This window comes from Carassius gibelio, chromosome B25 (genome assembly GCF_023724105.1).
Source record: "Carassius gibelio isolate Cgi1373 ecotype wild population from Czech Republic chromosome B25, carGib1.2-hapl.c, whole genome shotgun sequence".
In the NCBI taxonomy this organism is placed as follows: Eukaryota; Metazoa; Chordata; class Actinopteri; order Cypriniformes; family Cyprinidae; genus Carassius; species Carassius gibelio.
Genome location: NC_068420.1, coordinates 11137417 through 11155666, shown reverse-complemented (window position 1 = coordinate 11155666; position 18250 = coordinate 11137417). Strand labels below are relative to the sequence as shown.

The following is an 18250-nucleotide window of genomic DNA, read 5'->3' as shown; positions in this document are numbered from 1 at the left end:
ACGCGAAGAACTGAGTTTGCGTTGGGGGCGGGGCTGGAGTGACGTCACTCGCAGAACTCCTAGACGGAGGGAGGGGCCGCTGTGATTCATCAGTGACTCGACTCTTTTTTTGAATCCCTTCACTAAAGCGATTCATACAGTGGCCTTTCTGAATAACTAGAAGTCACATCGTGGCGAAACGTCACTGGATGGTTTATTCAAACAATTAATTATCCACGAAATGACTTTTCCAGGAGTATGTCTTTATCTTTTTTTCAATTGGTGGCATAATCGAAGTCTACAACAACAACAATAATACCCAAGAGTTCAGTTTTTACATTTTAGTCATATGAGTCCATATTACACATTTTCCCAACTAAAAAGTCCCCTTCAGACTCGAAAGTAGGTTACTAATTAAATGATAGCTACTTCAGAGTATTCAAATGTCATTTTTTCTTGCAGGCAGCAGTAAAATATATGTGTGAGTGCATGGAAATAAAGATTCGTTCACTTGATTATTTAAAGATATAACACTAAAGTAAAAGTTTAAGTTGTATTTATAATATCGACAATCTGTCATGTGAAGCAGCAGACTTAACGTTTCTTGAAACCTTTTGTCAAACCCAATACATCACTACATTTTACCGCCTAAAGAGAGGCGATGATGTTTTTTCTCTCTCTCTCTCTCTCTCTCTCTCTCAAACACACACAAATTTGAATAATGTCCGAAAGAAAGTCACTCAGGATTCTTGTTACATTTGAATTAATTCCAAAAAGGTTTAGGCGGATGTCTTTAGCCTATATTACATTAGTCTACACTGTGTAAATATATATTACACAAAATTTCCACTAGAAGAGCTCCCACAGAAGGGTTGTTAACGCTGATAACTGAATACTCAATCAAACCATTGCCATCTTGTGGTAAAGAAAGACAAAAGCTGTCAATGAGTTACTTTGTTTCTACAGAACATCGAAACAGAAAGCCACAATAGCCTAACCAGAAGCCCACATTTTAGAGATTTAGTGGGGGGAAAACACTAGCTTATATCCCTTACAAACATTAACCAAACATGGTTTTACTACCATGTACTACCATTTTTTAAATTTACTTAAATCATGGGAACCACCAAATATACTATGGTATTACTACACTAACCATATTTTAACCTGTAGTATTTATAGTAAAATTGTTCTTATACAAATGGTAATCTATCTGCCAAAAACAAAAACATGGTCATATGTGATGATGTGTGTTCCTCACATTCCCTACATTTTAAGTATAGTAAAATAGTAAATTTTGTCTTTTTGGGGACATTTACTTTGGTCCCTATGAGGAAACAAATTATCAATTATAGAGTTTTTTCATTATTTTTTTTAAATCTATAATAGCAAAAAGTTTTGTGAGGGATAGAATTCACGATCTGTAGCCTACATCATAAAAACCATACCATCTATGGAAAGTCCCCATAGAAAATGGAAACCAGTGTGTGTGTGTCTTTACAATTTTACAGATTTTTTATAAATTAATTAATTGATAATTTAACATAAGTGTGAATAACACAAATAAAAAAAGAGGCTTGATTCTGAAGGTTAGAAAAAAATAAAACCTTGCTTTCATCAAAAACAGCACTTGTTAATCGAGTAAAAATTGAAACATGACAAATACGTTCAGTGAATACATTTCACAGTAATGGCAAACAAAAAGGGTAAACATGGAAATCCTTGAAAATCAATGTGCTTTTACAGAAGGAGAGAGCAGGAGCGAGATGAAGGGGTGTAATTAAATGGTCATATAATTGGATCTGAAGAACAAGCAATGAAGCAGCTTGTTAACTTGTTACTGTTACCCCGTGAGAGCAAGCCAGCGTGCCTGAGCCTGCCATTAGCAGAATGTTGTTCTCACATTCTATAGGGACGCAATCAAAAAACAGCACGAAAAGGAAACCGAGAGGAACACCTTGAGCGTTTCTCTTCCCGAGAATGATATTCACTGAGAAAGGAGCACATGGGTCAAACAGAACATGAATTGTTCTTCGTTACGACATTCAGATTTGATTAAAACGTGTGTATGAATCAACTATAGTCAAAGCCAGTATAAATGCTCTTGGAGGTCATGTCTTTCCTGTGAATGTTTTATAAATGGAGCCCTCAGAGGCATGTTTGATGTTCAGGATGAATGCTCTTCTACCTTTGATGTTCAGTTGAATTTCAAGCCACTGTAACTTTGGAAATCCACACGCTAAGGGTCCGACCCCTCAAGTGACACTGACAAAGATGGATGGGGCTCCGAAACCCAAATTCAGAAGGATCATCGAACCTATAATTCACTTTCAGAGGTCTCTGTACCTCCTTCATCACCTTTGTCATTCTTAACCTTTAAAAACATAAGCACTCTTAAAGCATGTTGGTAAGAGTGATGATTAGCGAAACAAAAAAAAGTGAGAAAGGTGAAGAGAGAGGCGAGAGAATTGAAGAAAAAGAAAATCAAGATTTAGAAAGAAAGAACAAATGTTACGAAAAAGACAAAATAATTGCAATCTAATGGTGGCAACACTGCAAATCAGGACATTACGCACAGGTCAGTCAATTACCCAGGTGTCCTTTCTCTAATTTCCCCCTCAGATTACACAAATCACCTGCTTTTGTGATAACCGGATGTCATAATGTGTGAAAAATGCATAATGTTCTCTTCCAGTATTTTAAACAAACAGCTACATATAGTGAAACATATAACTGTACGTATGCAACAAGTGATATCCCAAAATTCACATGGTTTGATGAGAAGTGTAAAATGAAGGTAGTTCAGAAAATGAAATCTAGTCATTTCAATAATCGCATTATGGCAAAACTGTATGGATGATGCTTTATGCAACTTTATGCAGTGGGAAATGGACCAAATTTAGCTAATGTGACCTTTCTCAGTGTTTAGACTTACCATTTTTGAATAAACTGGTGATAAGACAAGTATTAAAAAAAGGGACTAGCATATCAGCCTATACACAGAACGCTGTGCTGGACACATTTTCTTTAGAAAATGCAAAATCGTACTAGGATACATAAAGATATGATATTTTCTATAGCAAACCAGAAACAAGAATTTCAACGCTTCAGGCAGAAAAGTAATTTTCTGGAAAATGGAAGAAAAAAAAAAAATCTATATATCGATATAAGTTTAGAGTATTTCTCTTCTGTTTAAACCAACAGTACTTGTTCTGAGAGTGACTCAATTCAAGATGTTCCATACCAGAAAGTTTTTGGTATTTATTGGTGGTTATAAAGAACAAAACCATCTAGGAAGCTGAAGCACGTTATTGTATGGAGCCAAACTGTTTAAGAGATCAAAATTAGACCATCATTTTGTTTTGCTGCCATTTTGAAAAGAATCCGATAAGAATGTTAAAGCGATTTTTCAAGCAGTGGTTCCCCATGTGGATGCGGACGGCTTTGAATGGAACTAAATTACCCCCAAACAGCCTTCCACTTAAATAAGTACAAAGAGAGTCCACGTCTGCTGGTCATCCCTGCGGTATTTGAACAGCGCAAGCATCTGTTCCAGTGAGTGAAGTGAACGGAGTCTATCAGTGAGAAGACGACTTAAAGTACAGCACTCAAGAACGCAGCCTTTGGCTCGGCAGAGAGGGAGGAAATGGAATGGAAAGATCGAATCTCACAATCACAATGGGCTAGATGATCATCCACGTTTAATGTAGATTTGGTAACATTTTTCAGGTGGACATAAAACATGGACATTGTATTTTACAGATGACTCTACTGCAATGAAATAGCATCAAAATGGTAAAAAAAAAAGTGTTTTAATAATTTCCACAAACATAAAAGTTGCACTACTGCTATTTAAATCGCCTTTAAGTTAAAATATATATTTTTTCCCAATAGTGATAAAAAGTCTGTGTTTTAAAATGTAAGATTATGAATTAATTGATATTAATTTTCAGAGTTCTTCAAAACAACAATCTGCACCAGATTTATGTGACAACAGCATGTGAGGAAAACATTTTTGGTTGATTCAGATAAGCTATGCAAGTGCAGACAGATCTAAAAACATTAGCACAGAAATCAATACGAAGCCTTCAAAAATTAAGATATGCAGTGAAACAGCAAGTCATTACAACTAAACTAATTATTTGGTCAAACATTCATTTTTTTTTTAAGAGAGCTGATACTGTGAAGCAAAGTTATATAGTGTTTTATACAATATAATGTGTAATGCAAGGCTGCGAGCTGGGTATTTTCTCTCATACGTCTGTTTAAGCACTTCTGAATCCATACGTTTCTGCTAATTGCATTTATTTCCACAGGTAAAAGGTGAAGTTATGCATTTGATGCATCATCTGAGGAATGGAACGCCGTTATCAAAAACGTTTCTATGCATAGTGTTATTTTCTTTAGTGTTTTAACCTCTATCTAGATGACAAGAAAAAAGACTTAAGACAAATTATTAGTCATATAAAGGTATTGTACAATACTCCACAACAAAAAAACAGCATGTTTTGTCTGTCAGCCTCATTAAAACTCGGAATAGCGGTCCCGTTTTATCTCATTCCACATGTCTGTACCTGGTGAAAAGATTGTAAAGTACTCGGAGTGTCGATTTTAGGTCACAATTCACAATATCTGGAACAAAACAGAAGAACAAAAAATTATTCATTTAGCGATAGCTTTTATAGAGGTACAACTGTCTAGGCCTGAAGAACTCTTGAGCAGCTGAAACGCAGATACACTGCACAGTTTCTTCAATTGCAGTACTTGTTTGGACTGATTTAAAGCATGAAGTGGATTTATGCAATGCTATATAATACACCTGACTCTTCAAGGACTCTGAACAGCACAACACACACAGACACACACACACACACACACACACACACACACACTTTTAACCTTATAATCATTCAATGCAAAACACAAACAAATGCACACACAGTATAAAGAACACTGTAAAGCACTATAAATATATAGTAGTGTACACAGAGCTGTATTTGTGTAGTATTTATTCAAATTTAAGCATATGACAGACTCTTCCATCCAAAGTAACACATTTGCATCAGTTCTTGCTTTCCCATGACCTAGTTGTTCTAGTGCTCTTCTGTTTCAGCTATAGAAATAGCTCTTAACAGAAGGTATTTATAAACAGCATCTTACTTCGATAATAATGACTTAATATTGTATTAATTGTAACTATAATAATAATAATAATAATATATAATAAAGTATTAATATTAATTATTCAATATATGATAATAATATATTATATATTAAACCATACTCCTTAAATATTAATTATTGAAAAAGGCGGGAAAACTGCTTACTATTGTTAAGTAAGGAAAATAGACCTATGTATTCTTGAATTAAAATGAATAGGTAACTACATATTCTTAAGCAAAGAAAAATTTCCAACTACGGTAACTACTCTCAAAGAAAGAAAAATACTTTTTGATTTGAAAAAAAAAAAAAAAAAAAAGAACTGACAATTCCATTTAAGAACAGACAATTGCGTACAAGATATAATTTTTATACTGCTGCTCAGAAGTTTGGGTTCAGTAATATTTGTAATGTTTTAGAGTGTCTTGTGTTCATCAAGGCTGTATTTATTTGATCAAAAATACAGGAAAAATAATATATGATTGCAATTACTAATATTGATTATCTATTTTAATTTACTAAATATAATTTATTTTTGTGACGCAACACTGCATTTTCAGCATCATTCAGCATCTCTGTGCCAGTCTTCAGTGTCACATGATCCTTCAGAAATCCTTAGAATATTTACATTTATTATCAGCATTGAAACTTATGCGGCTTAATTTATTTTGTAACCGGTGATACTTTTTTCTTTGATTCTTTGATGAATAAAAAGTAAAAAATAAAATAATTTAAAATAAAACATTATTGTACTTTTTATGCAATTTACATTTACGAGCCAATCAGAAAAAAAAAAAAAAACGTTAAAAAATTTTTTTTAAAATAATTTTTCAATTATCTCTGAAACTTTTGTATGTGACATTTAAGAACTGTAGATTCAAGTTGAAAGAGCAACACTTGCGAATCGGGAAAGTATCCAAGTACAGTTCTGACAAGACCAATCTTTTCTAAATGGCCTGTCAACCACACAATTACAGTGACAGGTTTTGGAGCAAACCAAGCCATAATTACCCTCAGGCCTGGGTTTGGGCCTCTCCAAGCCACCGTCCTGCATCAGCTCAAAGGAGAAAGACACATTGTGAACCTGAAGGTAAGAAAGAAACCGTCATATTGTGACACCTTGAAGTACAAAGAACGGCATGAGTGATTTCTCCAAACTGGACTGTAGATGGACCTAAAGCGGTTATCTCTGAAATCCACACACAAGGACTGGATATTAAAGGGAGGCTACACATCACCCCACTTATCCGTTTCCTGTGCAGAGGCAGATTACAGATGCATCCTGGTGCGACACGGATAGAGTTGGCACAGGCCGGGCCTGCTGGATGTGACCCAGGTGAGCAGCCTGTACTCTGGGCTGACTGTCAACACCACCCCCTCTCAATGACACTCAACACAGCACACCAGGGTGGCTTTCATACTGAAGCATGCTAACCGCAGACGCACTGCTAATTCATACCTTTTGGTCAAAATTCTCAGGCGTCAGGAAGAAGTTGTAGAGGGGGACGAAGTATCCTTCCAGAAGTCCCATCAGCAGGACCAGATACACACCATCTGCAAACTACACACACACACTTCAGTCAGAACAACACAGTCCTGTTGTAGATGCCAAACAGAGATACAAATTTACATAACACATTATTATGGCACGCTAAAATTACTTTTGTTCAGCAAGGAGGCCTTAAATTGATATTGTAAAAATGTGCACAGTCACAGTAAAACAGGTTTGTATCATAAATAAAATAACAGAATCATAACTTCACTTAATTTATTGGTCTTCTATCATATTTCTGCTGCTGCTACCATTTTATTAAAATCACTGTAACACATGATGATCCTGGCTTAGCATTTGTTATTTACCACAGTCACAATATTGAGCTGACCCATGTGTTACCTGTGTGTCCAGTTCTGCTACTTCCAAGTTGAGTTTATTCAGGTGTTTGTTGACGAAGGTGATTAGAGTCTGCAGAAAACAGATGCATATGTGATCAGGCTTGTGTAAGAATATCTATTGGGCTTCAATTGTGGCTCGTTCATACCTTCTTCACCACATTCAGCTTGTCAGGAGCATGATCAAACAGGGTGTCAAACGCATCACGCTCTGAATATAATAATACATCCAGCAATTAAAAACATAACTGCAGGAATAGTAAATACTGGTGTCCAAAAGTTTGGGGTTGGTAAGATTTTGAACGTTTTTGAAAATGTGAAAATGTTTTTGAAAAAAAGACCCTTATACTCACCAGGCCTGCATTTACTTTATCGAAGTCAATAAAAACATCAATTATTTAAATAACTGTACGACTGTAATTGCTCTTTTATTCAAAGCTCAATTCTTAGCAGCCATTTCTACATCCTTCTGTCACATGAGCCTTCAGAAATCATTCTAATATAACGCTCAAATAAAATTTCGTATTATTTTTACACTTTTCTTAACTTGCCGTTTAATATTTTTTGGGGGGAAGTTTTATACATTTTCTTTGATGTATAGAAAGCTAAAAAAAACTGCATTAATTGGAATTCGAAATCTTATACAAAATTCTAAATGTCTTACTGCTACTTTTGATTTAACATAAAATCAATTTCTTTCAAAAACTTACTAACCCCAAACTTGTCAACAGTAGTGTGTTAGAATTTTGGAATGGAAATTGAAATAAATATTATAATTAAATAACACTTACCATGTCTGCCAGATAATGCCCTGTGAACAACAACAACAACCAAAAACTTCAAATAATGATTGCAATATCAATTTATGATTGAACCTAGTACTAACATACACATATATAAGCATGTGATCAGAAAATAATCTCGTAGTAACATCAATATCAACAGTTGTCATCCAATATTTAATTGTCTGCCATTATAAAATGTAAATATTAAAGCTGCTGTAGGTAACTTTTGTAAAAATATATTTTTTACATATTTATTAAACCTGTCATTATGTCCTGACAGTAGAATATGACACAGATAATCTGTGAAAAAAATCAAGCTCGTCTTGCTCCTCCCAGTGGGCCTATTGCCATTTGCAGAAACTCCATCGCTCCCGGTAAAAAATAACCAATCAGAGCTGCGCTCCGTAACTTTGTTTGTGTTCAAAATGTAGAAAAATGTATATAATAAGCAAGTACACCATGAATCCATTTTCCAAACCGTGTTTTTAGCCTGTCCTGAATCACTAGGGTACACCTATAATAAGTGTTTATATTCGGACTATTTTAGATTGTTTCGGGGGTACCGTGGTGGAGTAACCCAGTACCGTTGTGATTCTTCATAGACATAAACAGAGAGAAGTAGTTCCGGCTACAATGTTCTTCCGCAAGACGCAAGCAGTTCTGTTTATTAACCGCTAGAGCGTCAAAAGTTCCCTACCGTAGCTTTAATCTACAAAAACACTAATTTAAAAACATTGATAAATGAAATCTTTAGTAAATCTCAAAATGAATATCCTGTGTCCCTGAATAGGAATATACTATACATTATAAGGTTGTGAAGCATATAGGATTTAAAAAGATTTTTTTTTTGAATTTAAACAATTTTAATAATCAGTTAATGCAAGCTAGGCATTTCATTTATCTCCTGTACAACATGGGGGGTAATTTATCTCTATTAATTCTACGGTCATTGAAAGCCAGGCAGAAAAAGCGGCTGCCATTTGGGTTTGTGGAAGGGTGATCAAATCAATCGGGCAAGCCTGGGACAGCCCTGGACAGGGCTTCCTCCCCATGAGGCCCCCTCCTCCTCACTCTCTAATCACTCCTGCCAGCCATCGGCCTGGGCATCAACAGCTACTGTGTGTGATAACAGCCTCAGGAAGTATTCCACAAACACGTGCAAAAACACACACTTATCTCCCGGGCTGCCAGGTGCCTGTAGGACCGCTATACAGTCAGCTGTGCACATATGTGTGTGTGTGTGTGTGTCCCAAAAGGGTGACAAAACAGCACCAAAAACTATTCCAAACGCCATCTTGTAATCAGCGCTCTACCGTATAATGATTTAAACACATGAAAGGAATCATTACAAAAGGTGCAAAAGATTATTAAGCCCTGATATTGGCACATTTATGAACATATGGAGGTGACATCTGGAAATTAGGGTTGCACCGTTGACGTACTCTGTGTTGCCAGTGATCTTCTCCATAACCTGACGGGACTGAAGAATGCCCTCTCGTTTCTAAAGGACCAAAAAAAAAAGGAACAGATTAAATATGAACAGAAGCCAGAGATCTCCAGAAGACATAAACTGCTATCATTTGTCCCATCAAAATATCTGTTATGGGAAAACAGTTCCTCAATTCAGGCACAACAAGAGAAAAACAAGATGAAGATAACATTTTTCAAATCCATTCTCCTACACGAATGGTTAATAATAGATACATAAATGTATACCATTTAAAAATGGTTACTAAAATGTAATATGATATATGTTACTAAGTTTGACTTTTTTTTATTTGATTCAATGGCAAAGTTAAGCAGAAATAAATAAAAAACAAAAACAAAAAAAAGACAATTGTCAAAATACAGAGGCCATTAATATCAACAAACTAGCATCAGTTACTACAGCTAATTAGCTTTCATCTACATTTCCGTTTCAGACTTTTTTTGCTTTCTTCAAAAGACACACATTGACAAACATTAGTAGGCCAAAATTAACAATCAAACCTTTCTGTGTGATTTTGTGGAGATTTATGAGAGAATTTGTCTGACGAGTGTATCAGAGTGTTTTAATGCAAATATAACTCGCTTAATGTTATCTACTCCTAGCATCATAACAACAAAGATTTATTCTCAGGTACAGAACATTACAGTCTAAAGCAGAGGTACGTACCTGGACCACAACCACCTGAATGGACACATGGTCAGGGAGGCGAATGGGGGCTCTGAAGTGCTGTGACAGCTCCACCAACAGGTGAAGGATGGCCACAATGCTCTTAGCATGAACCGCTAGTAAAAAAGAAAAAAAGAAAAGAGATAGAGAGAGAAGAAAAATTAGCATTCCCTAGTTTTGTTTGAATGAATTAAAACCAGTATTAGCACGAAACCAGCTGAGATGTAAATTCAGCTCTGTGAATTGTAACGGTAAATCTCAGGGATATTACGCAGCGCCTGAAAATAGTCCCCAGCTACATTGTAAAAAATTACTATGATTTTAACGGTAAAAAACTGTGAAAATGCTACCGTACAAACCTGTTAAATGGTTAACAATTTCCTGTAAAAATTACAGGGAAAACCTTAAACTGAAGTCCCCAGAATTCTCTGCCCTGTATTTCAAAATTTCTTTTTATTTTATGTTTTTTTTTTTTAAATAGCAGTTTGTTCTTATATTTTCTTATCTTTTATGATTATTAGGGTTGTATGTTACATATAATGTTGTTAAATTAATGTTCATTGCATATTTCAGTTAAATTAGTCTCACCTTGATGGTGTTTAGTGCTTGTGTGAATGACAGTGTGCACCTTCTATGCATCTTATTATTTAAATTCTGCTTGTGATGGGCTTTGTTTCATCACGTGACTTTCTCATCACCACCTGCTTTTGGTGGTTACCAGTATATTACAAAGGTACGAGGTTTAGTACTTCAATAAGTTAATTTTTTTAAACCGTATATTTTACAGATTTTTTTTTTTTTACAGTTTAGTTTTGTAGTCGAGTTGCTGGTAGCAGAGTTGCTAGGGACTATTTTCAGGCGCTGCGGGATATATCACTGCGCCTGCTGCACCCGTGGCACGGCAACAAAGTTCCTTGATCATTACGCCGGAATGAGTGTACAGTTCCTAGCAAAATCATCCTAGAAAATCACAACTTTTCATTTTCCGTCAGTCTTAGTACACGATGTAAATACAGAAGAGTCAAGTTTTGAATAGTAAAAATATAGAAACTCTTTGGTCAATTTTGAGCGAGATGCTAACGGTCTAATCAGATTCAATGATCTATGCTAAGCTAAGCTAAGCTAAATGTGCTACCGCCAGACCAAGAGAGTTTGGCTGAATGGATTAAAAAAAGGTAAAACTCAACTGTTTAACTCTAGGGGAGTTGGAAAATTTGCCTATTTTAAAAAAAAAAGTGGAGTGTTCTTTAAGGACATAGGATTGATGTTCGCCTCCATTTAATATGAAAATCAATAGTGCATAAATCTCTCTGCCTCATAAAACACAACAAAATGACCTATAATCTCTTTAGTGTCTCTTCCACATAAGTGAAGTGATTGAAATCCACTAAAAGACAACGTTACATCGCCTTAAGTGTTTTCCAAGCCTTTGAAGCTCTAAGCCATGAGAAACACCCTTCAATAGAGTTTAAAAAAAAAACATTACTTTGCTGTTTTGTGCACCACTGCATGTCTAAATAGACACTTTAAGACTCACTGGCCAATACAGGCCCATGTTTAACAGTGCATAACACTTGTCTTATTTAGGAGCTTTTGAATGTCTCATGCTGGAGCTGTAGGGACCTACAGTCAACGTTCCACTTGATGCTCCTGGTGGAGACCTTCAGAGCGTCATTGATCCTCTCCAGGACCGTCTGCAACTTTTGTTTCTGGGCAATCTCAGATTGGGTCACCTCTGCAACATTCAGCTTCTCACCTTCAAGCTTTTCTACGGGATGGAAACACAAGGGCAAATTAGAATCGAGAAAATGGAGAAGATCTTGAGGAGTTTGGGTAGAGTTTTCCTGGACATCTAGTCAGATTCATCCAATAGCCACATTGTAAACTAAAAAGAGATGCTTTACCAAAGAGCTTCTGGAGAACCTGCCCATCATAGAGATCTTCAGCCAGGTCCTTCACGATGATCCTTTCACCAACCAGAACATCGTTGATCCAGTCAATGAGCACCTAATTTGGGTATAATCATGGTTTGGAATGACATGTGGGTGAACATATAATGATAGAATTGACATTTTTGGTTTTAAACACAGACCTTCATGAGTTCCTGGAGTTTTGGGTCATTTTTTGAGTTGGGGTCCACCATGGTGCGGACTTCATTTTCCTCTGTGAAGAAGAGAAAGAGACAGACAGGAGGAAGGTGTAAGAGCATATTATTAACCTGAGCGAGCATCAATTGAATAATGAGGCTACGGGTTCACCTGCCTAGCATGATGTCCTCAGGATGAAGTTCAAAAGGTGTGGGACTCAGGGGGAGATTAATGGCGTTCATCCCCTCCTCCTGCAGCTCAGATACTATGGGATACAGGACACATTGGGTGAGAGATGACAAATTATTTCTGAATCAAAAAAAAAGAAGAAACAAAATAAAAGAAATTGAGTAGGGTTTTTTCGCCTTCATATTTTTGCGGTTATACAAGTGGTTGACCATATGTTCATTTGCCTTGTTAGATTCTGATGAGTGCTGTGGAGAAGCATCTCTTTTACTACACTTAGTTAGGGTTAAGGATCCGTTTAACTTCCCAAACTTAAAGTCAATATGAAAAACCATTTACAAGCCGTTTTACTTGTTACCTGCCATATTTTAGATTGAATGTGGACATTAGTATACAATACTACTAATACTTTTCAGCATGTACTCATTAAATGAAACAAAACTGACAGTAAATACAGTAAAGACATTTCTAATGTTAAATATGTTTTTCAAATAAATGTTCTTTTGAACTTGGAATGTGAACTACTCATAATAAAAAAAAAGAAACAGTTTCACCAAAACTATTACCTTTTCAAAACGACATTGTTTTAAGCACTGATACTGATAATTTTTTTTTCCAAATCAGCACTTTAGAATGACATATTTTAAAAGATATTAAAGTAAAAAACAATTATTATAAGTTATAAATATTTCCACGTTTTTATTGCATGCTTGATCAAATAAATTGAGTCTTGGTGAGAATAAGAAACTTGGGTAACTCTTTAGTATGGGGACACGTTCTCATTATTAACTAGTTGCTTAATAGCATCCCTATTAATAACATATCTGGCTGTTTATTAGTACTTAAAGCACATCTTTTTCATGACTCAATGCTATATCCCTAATCCTACCCTAAACTTAACAACTACCTTACTAACTATTAATACTGTAAGCAGCAAATTAGGAGTTTGGAGCAAAAGCCATAGTTAATGATTTGTTAGTAGGGTGAACTGGACCTTAAAATAAAGTGTGACCGAAATGCATTAATAAATAAATAAATAAAAATAATATTCTTGTTGAACTCAAACTTGTCATATATATATAAACAAATGTAAATAAAAACATTAAAATATATTATATTGTATTTATAAATGTTAAATTAAATATTAAGTAATTAAATGTTATTATTGTTTGTGCTATGAACAATATTTAGCCCCCAAAGTATCAGAGACATCTGATGGTTTACTTTTCTTTTCTTTCTTTTTTTTTTTTTTAAATCGCTTGACCAAGTAAGCAACCACCACAAAAACCAAAAACAACTTGGCAACCACACAGCAAGTAGCAACACCCTGGCAAACCACCCACAACAACCTAGCATCAGAGTTTACATTTTCAGCAAAAATTGTAAAAATGCATATATTTATTAGACTTTAGAAGAACTTCAATGCATCAACATTCTCAACATCCTCAGAGAAACACCCCAGCCCTTCACTCCCACCGCAACCCAGCATGCATCGCCGTCTACAGCGCTGATTACGGGGATGCGAACATCCTGTGCAGGATTCCAGAGGCCGCCCATGGAGGACGATATCCTATTAATCAACACCCTCTCGACCTCACGCGCAGCTGCTCTCCCGCTGCTTCTTCTCACTGACGTGGGGGCGCATACAATCCAACGGCACGATTAAGACCTCATGTATCTTGTACCAGGGTGAGCGCTAAGGTTAACATGGGTGACTGGATGGATGCGAAACAATTTAAACAATTCAGAAATTGTCCAGTTCCCTACAACTCCACCAGAAGATTCTGCTTGGAAAGAGCTACATAAAAAGCTAAATTCTTATTTATTTATTTTTTAATTCAAAGGACAAAAATAACACTAAATAGGTTTGAAATGACATGAAGGAATGACAGGAATGACCTTTTAAGTGGTAGTCATCCTGCATCCTTTTAATTCATATTGCCAATTGTGGAACGAAAGCAATAAACATAAAATGCACTGCCTCCTGGGTACAAGCCACAAAATATTCCTCATCAAACAGGAGACGGAGAATTAGACAGTCAGAGTATCAGAAGGCTCAGCTGCTTTTTCCTCTAATTCAGCCTTGTGAGTGCTGATGGGTGCCACGCAATCATTGCAGAAGTGCACTCTGGGAATCGTGCAAACTCAGAAGAAACACTCCAATGTAATCTGCAGCGGCACACTGCCTAGTTTACTTATCCCGGATAAGACAACAACAAGACTAATATATTTTTATTTGTTAAGTATCCCTTCAACTTGTCAAGATTATTTGGTATTGTAGCCTAGAGCCGCAGCTGTTCTTGTTTTAAGGCTGAGATGACTCTCATTCCTGTACAATCTTAAGCCTCATTCAGAAACAATGCCTTACATGGTTAGAAGAGCACTGCTAGAGCTGGCTGTGAGCTTAAGTCAGCGCTCAAGAACAGTTTTAAATGTGCCAGCCAGCGTGTGATTTAGGGTGACCACCTGGCTATTGCTCTGTTGCAGGTCAGCAGACCTGATTTTGCGGGACAATGCGGGACACGAGGCAGAGAAATTACTATTATTATACTAGGTGAATAAATATTGATTTTTTTTTATTAGATATCTTTTTGCAGTGATGTTAACATGTTTTAAATTGCTAAAAGGGTTTATAAAAATGTTAATGACGGTGCTGACCGGCGCTGTGAACGTCACTATATATTTAATAGTAATATCAGTAAAATAAATATCAACATAAATAGCACGTTAACAGCACGTTAACAGAACGTGTGTATTCAATCCAAATAATTAAGTGAAAATAATAATCCAATCGCTACAAAGCACATTTCCAAATAAGCATATAAATTCCATTAGGAAAGACTAGAAAGATTAAATGCGTTCTTACCGGATTCAGTGCATCTTGAATTTATATTTTTTGTCTGATCTGGCAGCTTAGAGTAGGGCCTTCTCATTCATTATGTGTCATTAGAACTCCTGGCAGGTGTAGCTGTAGTTCACTTTCACCAGGAGTGTTTTTTTTTTTTTGTGTCTGTGTGGGTTTTTTTTTTCTCGGTGTTTATTTTCCTGCTCTGGCTAGCCGCTAGAACCAATAATAACGGCTGCGCTGCGCATGTTCAGTACGTGTTTTCTTATTAACATTTTTTTTATTGTAGAAATGTAATTTAAAGGACGATTAAATAAAATGACGAAGACGAAATTAAAATGCGGGACACTGCTTATGACTTGCGGGACGCGGGACAAAGCTTCAAATTTCGGGACTGTCCCGCAAAATGCGGGACAGGTGGTCACCCTAGTGTGATTTGAGGTCTATAAACGACTGTCAGAATTATTTGATGATTCAGACATTTTTAGGTGTGGTTCAACACTTGGAAAGATTTGTATAATCATGCCTCCAGGGTGCATACTTTAAAGTGCTACTTGCCAAAATGGAGCACAAAGAAATCTCTTAATAACTAAAAAGGTAAAATCACAACTGAACTGCTATTCATGGCTGTGACACGTTTCTGAGGTTACAATCGTGTTCATTAATGTCATTCAAATGTTTGGTAACTAACATTCTTCAAAATATCTTCTTTTGTGCTCAACAGATGAGGTTTGGAACAACTTAAGGGTGATTGAATGATGACAATTTTAATTTAGGGCCAACTATCCCTTTAATGAGGAAAATCCATTACATTTTTATGGTACGTTAATGTGTAATGTTTCTACTGCTTGCCTTTCTCTTTTTATTTTCAACTCATTTGTCAAATAACATGAGCACTAGATCCGACTCAAAAGAAACGGTTCTCGATTCAATGAGTCGATTCAATTGAGTTGGAGAAACGTAAGGACCAATTCGATCGCACTGACCGTTTTCCTAAGGTGATTTATAAAAAAAAAAAAAAAAAGAACCGACTCAAAAGAACGATTCGTCGCGGAATCGAACATCGCTAGAAAGGTTCACAAACGTTGTAATGTAAACATCACATTTTTAAACACTTATAAACACCAGCTATCGTTTCTTTTTCGGGGTTTAAAGTATTTATGAGGAACAGAGAAGCTAGCAGTGTTAATACACGTATTACTGCGCGGCTGCGCGCATACAGTTGGAGGAGGGAATTATCCAGACTTCTGAAGAAGTTATGTACGTTACGTTAGCGACTTCAGATCAAAACTGTCATGACTAACGTTAATTCGTTTATTTAATATTTAGAAAGTGCAAAATAAAGCGTTTTAATCTCAATCGCTACCTTCTTTCGCCTTTTTTCTCCTGGCGAGAGTCCCACCAAGTTTTCCCAGAAATGAGTCATCTTTCTTTCTGGAAGACGGAGACTTTGGAGTTGGTGACTTTGGAGAGGACGGAGATTTCTGCGGGGAAGACGCCATCGGTTCAAACAAACAATAAAGGACAGAAAGTGTAAATACTATGATATTTCCCCCGCCGAGGGAGTGATTAAAATCCCAGGAACAGGAACGGAAACGGAATTCCAGCTATTTGCCCAGCCTTCACACGAGCTTCCCTTATCCTTTGATCCCACCCTCTTTTCCAAAGGTACACGGTTCAGAAAGTTATTCGTAGTGAGCTAAAGACAATTTTATTAGGAACGTTACTGCCGTGAGAAATGAAGTGCCGAACGAAGAACAATTCATGCAAACAAACAAATAGCCTAAATAAATAAACAAAATGAAAATGACGGACTTTGACCGAATTGCTTAAACTAGCTTTTTAATACTATTTTATATTTGACATAAAAAAGGAAAATGTAATATTTGAATAATTTTCAAATATGAATATTCTAAAGAATTTTTTTAACTTGTATTATTTATACACACATTTAAAAATATATCAGTGTTACTTACATATACATGTATATATACACACACATACACACACATAGAGGCTAAACATTTAAAAATTCATATGTAAAAAGCAATATTTTATAGTATACTGTTTTTATTTTATAATATAGAGAATCTTATTAAATATTATGAAACTTATAACAGTATTTTGAAATGATTTTCAGCGTTAGGATGTGTACATTTATTGAAATTAGACATTTAAATTCATATTTAACCTTAAGAAAGTTTTCTGGAGATAATCAGAGTCCACTCATTGTTTTAATATCTTTTAAATAAATTACACAAGGGAACAGACAGACAAAAATAAATCCAGAGCCCTTTATACATCATCTTGATTCTTGAAACAATGATATTTGGTTTTACTTTAGAGAGAACGGCAATTTAAGTTCACTTAAGATATCATGTTCTTTGCAAGACTAAGAAACAAACAGATACTCAGACACACTTCATCACTGCCTCTATTGGGATATTTACTAAAGAACAGAACAAACATCCATTAAGGGTTTCAACAAAACAGGAAGAGAAATCAAACAAGTCCCAAGAAAAAAAAAAACAATCTTTAACTTTAACTATAGAGATATCATTGCTCCAGTGTGAACATTTGCAGTCAATCCTCTCACCTCTGTGGCTGTGCAACCTGTGTTTTGAAATCTAACATTCATAATTTTCAGTTAATAAAGAGGCACGTGATTGGTTTTTGGTTTATTTCTTTTTAAGAACATTCAAGGCATTCAGTTGTTCCGGTTTGTTCAAGATCCTCAAATAAGGCTCTCTCAGTCTAAAGTAGTTCTTCTTGTACAGTAGGTCAGTACAGCAGCTCTTCATCCAGTGTGAGAAGTTCAGGTCCAGTGAAACCGATATCCTCTGGAGAGGATCATACTCTCCAGATCTCTGTCCTCGGCTTTCTCCTTCAGCCGTTGCTCCTCCAGCAGACTCACCAGTGTGTCTCTTTTCTCCACCACCTTCATGATCTCCGCCAGCAGGCTCTGCTCCTCCTTCAGCTCGCTCGTACTCTTCTCACGGTCTAGAAATGGAGGGAATACAAAGAGAGGCCTATTGTCAGTAAGAAGGTCAGTAAAATTGTCCACATAACTTTCCATTTTGATCACGTAACAAGGTTTAATCACTTTGAATAACATCAAATATGTTGTATGATAAGCATGACACCATAAGCAGGTATTACACAG

The 18250-nt window shown here is 35.9% G+C and overlaps 2 protein-coding genes across 7 annotated transcripts in view; both read right to left on the bottom strand.

Moving 5' to 3' along the window:
* Positions 1 to 3663: 3663 nt before the first annotated feature.
* parvaa (parvin, alpha a) lies at positions 3664 to 16722 on the bottom strand. Its single transcript, XM_052597486.1, has 13 exons — positions 16454 to 16722; positions 12232 to 12321; positions 12062 to 12132; positions 11874 to 11976; positions 11597 to 11737; positions 9970 to 10085; positions 9257 to 9315; positions 7821 to 7840; positions 7179 to 7240; positions 7034 to 7102; positions 6599 to 6700; positions 6151 to 6223; positions 3664 to 4611 (listed from the first exon to the last, which is right to left on the bottom strand). Exons 1-13 carry the CDS (start codon positions 16587 to 16589, stop codon positions 4535 to 4537), a joined length of 1119 nt encoding a protein of 372 aa, XP_052453446.1. The 5' UTR covers positions 16590 to 16722; the 3' UTR covers positions 3664 to 4534.
* A 580-nt stretch (positions 16723 to 17302) lies between these two features.
* The window catches only part of mical2b (microtubule associated monooxygenase, calponin and LIM domain containing 2b), a 59709-nt gene continuing 58761 nt past the window's right edge, over positions 17303 to 18250 (bottom strand). For all 6 annotated transcript variants that reach the window (XM_052597575.1, XM_052597574.1, XM_052597569.1 and 3 more), the window contains one exon: positions 17303 to 18087. In XM_052597575.1, the coding sequence (XP_052453535.1) occupies positions 17903 to 18087 (185 nt within the window). In that variant the 3' untranslated portion in view covers positions 17303 to 17902. The remainder of the gene's footprint in view (positions 18088 to 18250) is intronic.